Raw genomic sequence first — 6872 nt, forward strand, 5'->3', positions numbered from 1 at the left:
TTTTTTTTTTTTTTTTTTTTTTTTTTTTTTTTTTTTTTTTTTTTTTTTTTTTTTTTTTTTTTTTTTTGGATTTCCTCTTTTTTACTTTCTGACTACTCTCATCCCTGAACCAATCACATAACTTTTTCTTACAATCCCTGCCTGCAATTATCGTAGATTAATTTTTACAAACAATTGTTGCATTGACGCTAATTTTCTCAATTTCATTCAAACGTTTTAAAACATATTTTAATTAGCAGAAAGATTCTTTTAAAAACCAACTATATATTGACAAAATTTAATTTTACTGTTTTGTTGGTAGATATGTGATTTTTGGTTCAAAATAAGAAATGTCAAGTCAATCACAATATTGAAAGTTCGTAATTGCCATGTACATTCCTGAGATGATATTTAAGAAGCCGTTTCTCCTTTTCCCCTAAAAACCTGGCAAAAAACTAAAGAATGTATGGTAAACATGGTTAATTTAATGAATAAATATGGAATATAAAATTTTTCATTGATATGTGTTTATTAGAAAGAAGGAAGACAAAATTTTGTAGATACAGCTTTTTTGAAGTTTGATTTCTCGCAAAATATTCGACTAATTTCATTTTTATTTTAAAGAATAATATTTATTCTTTAAAATTATGTAAAAGAGTCTATACCTTACCATTTAAAATTTAATTATGCATGGAATTATCATTGGAGATACAGTAAAATTAACATTAAGAGGTCCTAACTTTGGAATGCTTTTCTGATCAAACTATTGGGACCATTTTTCCCAGATTGTGGCTGTTCCCTATATTTTGAGAGACAAAAATCCAAATCCATAGAATATAGGTATGTTATTCAAAGACTGACTTTGTAACTTTAAATATTGTCTGCAAAAAGTGTAACTTATTTTAATTAGCGTATTTGAGATCACCCCTTCGAACAATGAAGATTGAGTCCTAGAACGTGAAGATTCAATTATTAGATCAGAAGTTATTCAGAGTGTTCCGTTTTTTATTTTGCACTCTGTACATGTTACAGTTGTAAAAAATAAATAAAAAGTTTAAAAAAATATATGGCTAGATTGAAATTCTTTAAATATTTGAATTTCCAATAAAAATGCATAAAAAAACAAAATTTAAAGAATTTTATGTTGCTTTTCTCTATAGAGTATGCAACAGGAAATTCTACAATTTTGTATTTTATTACTAAATATTTCTGTTAATAATATTGCTAATTCCAAACGAACAATATTGAGCATTTGACTTTAGATATTAATTTAGAGAAAATATGATCAATGAATTCTATAAAGGGATGAAATACTGTAAAATGGCTCTATATTCAAATGTAAATAAATTGTTAAATTTCAAAGCAGAAATAAATTTAAAAACATCTATTTTTCTTCTGCTTAATAAATATATTTTTTTTTTTGCTGAATAAAAATATGAAAAACAATACTTGTCCAAGGTTTTAGGGTCACTCTGTTATCACTTTATATCACACTTTTTATTCAATAAAAACAATATATTCTAGTAGCTAAACATTTTTTCCACATTTATCTTAATTTTATAAAAATTAATGTTGTAGTGAGACAATAAAATTTTAAAAAATAAAGGCATTTTTCTTGGGGTTTACTACCTATCTTACTCTTTGTGAAAAAAAGAAGAAAAAAACATGCTGACCTAGAGATTTTAACCTGTAAAAAATCAGCGAAATTTAAAACCTGATTTGAGTCACTACCCTGGTAGGGCCACCAAAAAGTATTCATAGCAAAACCTACTGGCACTCGAAAGAGAGGACAGCCTAAAATTAGGTGATTAAACTGTCTTAATGGTGATCTGAAAACATTAAAAATAACTAGATGGAATGACTGAGCCAAAGAAAGAGTCTAAAGATATCAAATTCTGAAAAAGATCAGGGCCCATCTTGAGCTAGAAGGTTAGAAACTTAAATTTAATGTTTGCTCAAATGATTTTAAAATTCATTAGTTTACTTTTTTTATCATTAGGCCAATTTATTAAGCTGTAAAATTTGTAATGAGCTTCAAATAACAGTTAATGATTTTTCTCTTTGCTATAATGTAATTTTACTTCCATGTGTTAGGCTGAAATATGTAAAAAATTCATTTCAATTTGAAAAGTTCAGTTCACACACAAAATGTCCTTCAGAAATAATTATCTTAGAAAATTTATCTTACCCAAAAATATAATTTAAAAAACCATTTTGAATGTATTTCTATTTTCTGTTTGTAATCTATTCTATATCTAATCTATTCTATATCTAATCTATTCTATATCTAATCTAATCTATTCTATATCTAATCTAATCTATATCTAATCTATTCTATATCTAATCTATTCTATTCTATATCTATTCTATTCTATTCTATATCTATTCTATTCTATATCTAATCTATTCCATTCTATATCTAATCTATTCCTATCTAAAGACCTTTCATAAATTTTTAAATTCTAACATAAATCACAAATTCTAATATCCAAAAACATATAACTAATAAAAAATTCTTAAAATAATTTCAAAGTACAAAATCTTAGAGTGCAAGTTTTAAAATTTTGACATATTAAAATAGTATTTAGTTTTAAGTTATGATTTATTAATAATGTGTATAGAACTAAGCAATATCTTTACAGCTATCTTTCCACTAATAAAAATATATCTGTGTGCTAATATATTATTTTTCTCTTTTAGTCCATGACAATGCCTGGTTTACCTCTTGTAATCACGGGTGTTCTCATGATATTTATTTCAACTATAACTGTGATTCTTCCTGAAACTCTTCACAAACATTTGCCTCATAGCATCGAGGATGGTGAAAATTTTGGAAGGAATCAAAGTATTCTTGATTGTCCGTGCCTAAACAAGAGGTAATGTGTTACTCAAATATTATTTAGAAATAATTAAAGTATGATTCTTACTCTTTTGGTAAAGAAAGATAACATGTTTTTTAAAAAAAATTGCAACATTGTTGTGAGTTTTCCTATTTTTACATTTAATATTTATGTGTCGTTTGTTAGATAATAAAATTTTTTGTTTTCTAGCTTATGTTTAACTTTTGTGCTAAATTAGTTATTTTCCGAATTTATTTTTCCAGAATAATCTTGAAGTTCATTAAGATTTTTCTGGTAAATTTTTATGATATTCATAGATAGCTTTCAGTATTTTAAGCAATGTCAAATAAGAAAAAGTGCAATTAACTTTTGTATTTATAAATTTTGTATCCTTTCTCTTCATATATTTTTTAAATTATTTACTGGTAGGGTAAACTAACCAGTGAAGGAATACTTAAGTTTCGTTTGCCTTTTAAAGAATCATATTAATTTCAAAATTCGTAATTTTAGTTAAATGACAGTGCCAACATGTTTGTTACTAATTGCAAATTTTGTAGAAAAAATTGTAGAGAACTTACATAATATTGTTTTAAAGTTTTGGAGGTTCAAATAACAAGAAGTAAGAAGACCAAGTGAAGGAACAGCTCTTACCAGTGAATAAGCCCCCAGTAAAGGAACACTTAATTTTGGTTATTTTTTAATGCTCTTTATGAATTTATAAGCCATACAAATATTTAAAAACAAGCCTATTCTTGAAATTATAACATATAAATACTTGGAAAATGTTAACTTTTTTTTGTAATCATGAATTGAAAATTAAAGTGTCAACATATTAACACATACTGTTCATTCACTGGAAAATCTATGCCCAGTAAAGGAACATGTCTGTTCCCTCACTGGTTAGAAGTTGTTTTTCGTATTTTTAACATACTTTTGATGCGGAACATCACTAAAGGTACAAAAAAGTTAAAGTTTATCTTTTATTTTCATTAACTTAGAGAAAACCCAGTAAAGAAACACTTGTTCCTTCACTGGTTTTTCATCCTTTGGTGATCCAGTGAATAAACACCCCCTTATCTCAGTGCTTGATTATGCTATGATGCTTTAAAAAATTAAAACGTGACATTAATAACTATATTTTGAATTCTCTCTTTCACAGTGAGAAAAATAAAGCTATTACATGCAATTATTTCCACTTCAAACATATAAATACAAACACTCACCTTATAATTTTTTCAAAGAAACAAGGTGTTGCAGAGATAATAACAAATTCAAAAAATTTTCCAGAGAAATCTATTTGACCAGTTAATCCAAAACATTGTTAGATGACTTCCTATTGTTTGGCAGTAAGCTATTGTTACCAATCAATCTAAAGGAAAACTTTCAAATATACTTATTTTTAATCAATATATATGAAATGTTCCTTCACTGGTTGGTTTATCCTATATCAGCTTTTTTTTTTTATAGAAAGTTGCTTTACGTAACCATTTAATTGCCTGGAGTTATGCATTTGGTTGTTTGGAAAGTAGTTTAGTGTTTGGATTTTTCTCACGAAAATGAAACTCTATTTTCTTATAGTGAATAAATATTTTAATCATATATTGTCCATTCTGGTCTAATATCTTTTCCATCTTTTTGGTAATCGTATGATTCCATGCTCATATTATTTTTTTTTTTTTTTTGCTCCAAAATAGCATCCAGATTAGAGACTGGAACATTGTTGTAGTTATTGACAGCTCATTTCTCACCCCACCCCCAGTTATGTCCTTCAAGAATGGATGATTTCCTTGGCGTTTAAGAAACAAATCACAGTTGTCAAAGTGACAACACAGATTTCTTACCTTGAGTAAGTGAGGAACCCATAAATCAAGCTTTGCATTTCAAGTGATCATGAACGGTTGAGTTTGATACGGTTGAGTTCGATCACTCAGCTATCTCACGAGTTGTTATTCGCTGGTTTGCCTCAATTAATGCCTTTGCTGTGTCTTCATCAACTACAACTGACATGGTGCTTCTTCGTGTGCATTAATTGCTGGATCAAAATTCTACAAACCAGTTTTGGCACTGGCGTGCATCATCCATATACTGCATACACTTTTTTTCTTGCTTGAACAAAATTTTCATCTTTTTGATAGTAAAGAAGTAAAATATGACAAAAATGCTGCTTTTCACTTTCTATATTTGAAAGAACACCAACTAAAAACTACTGGTAGAATCACAAGCATGCCTTGTTGTATCAAAATATATAATAATTAAGCAGCTTAAGTATGAAGTTGACTGTAAAGAAAATATGATTAAGTCTTATGTCGGAAAAAAAACTTGATTACTTTTTCCGAATAACCTAGTAGTTCAAAGATTCAGATTGGTTTTTCGCATTAATGTTATACAGGCTAAAATAAGGCAAAAATTTCTTATACTGTGGAGCCTCACCGAAATTTTTTATTTTGAATAGCTATTTAAACCGTAATCTATTGTTGTCTGTTTCTTTCTCTCTTTTTTTACGTACTTACAAAATTTTTATCAATGCAAGTAAAATAAAATATCGTAGTAATCAATCGACCAAAAGTGAGAAACCTTACTGGGCTTGCAAATGAATATAAAACAGTGAAATCAACTAACAATTCACAATTAGATGCAGATTTTTTACAAACGTATTATTCAAAAAGGAAATATCACTATCTGAGATAATAGTGCAAGGGAATTTTGAAATAAAAAATTACATGCAAATAGGATAAAAATGATATAACCTATATATAATCCGAATGTTTCAATTACTCTGTAGTAAGTCTGGTCACAATTAACCTACTTTGGTTAGTTGAGATCTTGCTGTACCTTAATGGTTTTTCGCATTGCTTTATTTAAAATACTGTATTACATTTCTATTTTCATGAGAAGGATGTATTACTTTAATATTTCTATCCAACTCATCTTAAATATTCAACTAAACCAACAAGTGAGGAACTAATAACTAATGAGTTGAAGTTAATTCTGAAGAAAGCTTAATTAAATTTATTGTGCTGATACTTTAAATTATTTGCATTTTTTTATATTTGTAATAATTTATTTATTTATTTATTTTTACCTTAGGTCTGTAAATGAAGAAGTGGAATCTCCATACAAACTGTCATAATTGCACTTATTTTCTCTACCTCTTTATATTTATTAAATTTTACATATTAAAAATCCAAAAATTTAGATTTTTTTTTTAGAATTTTTACATTTTACATAGTGTTATATATCTAGTCTTGTTTGAATTATAATTACTTGTTAACATGTTACTACTTAAATAAACTATAATTCACTCTACTAAAAGTGTATGTTTTCTTTAAAAACAATCCAATTATGTTAACATTCAAACTGGTTTCTACCATTTCAAATAAGTTCTTGTTACAAAACTGTGGTTTACAAAAAATACTGAGTAGTGTTTCATTATTAAAGATATAGATTACGGTTAGTCATTTATAATGAGCAAATACAGATAATCTGACTGATTTGGGAAATAAAAATTTAAATGTGCCTACAGTGTGCAAAATAAAAACAAAGCACTTGATACCTTTTGATCTAATGATCAGATTTTCATGTACCATCCTTAAATACGTTTATTAATTTGTGCTGATGATATTTAAGCAACAAAATCAGATACAAAAATGTAGTTTCTCTAAATACTTTTTTTTATATACAAATTCCTTTTTTATTTTTTAACTTGACCCTCAAAATATTGGGGCTGGCAATTATAGCCCCACTAATTTAGTAGAAGAATTATCAAAAGTTTGATACCTTCATTGTTAATTTCACTTTATGTTTGAAACTATTTAAGAAAATCAAAAACATTTTGTGCACAATTAAATAAATTTTTTAACCAAAAATAATTCTGTGTAAAAATTACATTTTTAATTATTTATATAAAAGTATTCGCGATCACAACACTCGAATACGCCATCTGGGGAGAGACCGGTTTCATGCCTTTAGCCCTTCTCCCTTCCCTCTCCTCCTTTTTTCAGTTGTATAGGAATGTGCTACGATATTTTCCCTTTTCTTAATATTTTTCCTTTT

The 6872-nt window shown here is 27.0% G+C and overlaps 1 protein-coding gene across 2 annotated transcripts in view; it reads left to right on the forward strand.

Annotated features, from left to right (window-relative positions):
• The window catches only part of LOC107447009 (carcinine transporter), a 44775-nt gene extending 38644 nt beyond the window's left edge, over positions 1 to 6131 (forward strand). For both annotated transcript variants that reach the window (XM_071178945.1, XM_071178946.1), the window contains exons 10-11: positions 2680 to 2855; positions 5907 to 6131. In XM_071178945.1, the coding sequence (XP_071035046.1) occupies positions 2680 to 2855; positions 5907 to 5949 (219 nt within the window). In that variant the 3' untranslated portion in view covers positions 5950 to 6131. The remainder of the gene's footprint in view (positions 1 to 2679; positions 2856 to 5906) is intronic.
• Positions 6132 to 6872: the final 741 nt, after the last annotated feature.

Source organism: Parasteatoda tepidariorum, chromosome 1, assembly GCF_043381705.1.
Source record: "Parasteatoda tepidariorum isolate YZ-2023 chromosome 1, CAS_Ptep_4.0, whole genome shotgun sequence".
Lineage (NCBI taxonomy): Eukaryota > Metazoa > Arthropoda > Arachnida > Araneae > Theridiidae > Parasteatoda > Parasteatoda tepidariorum.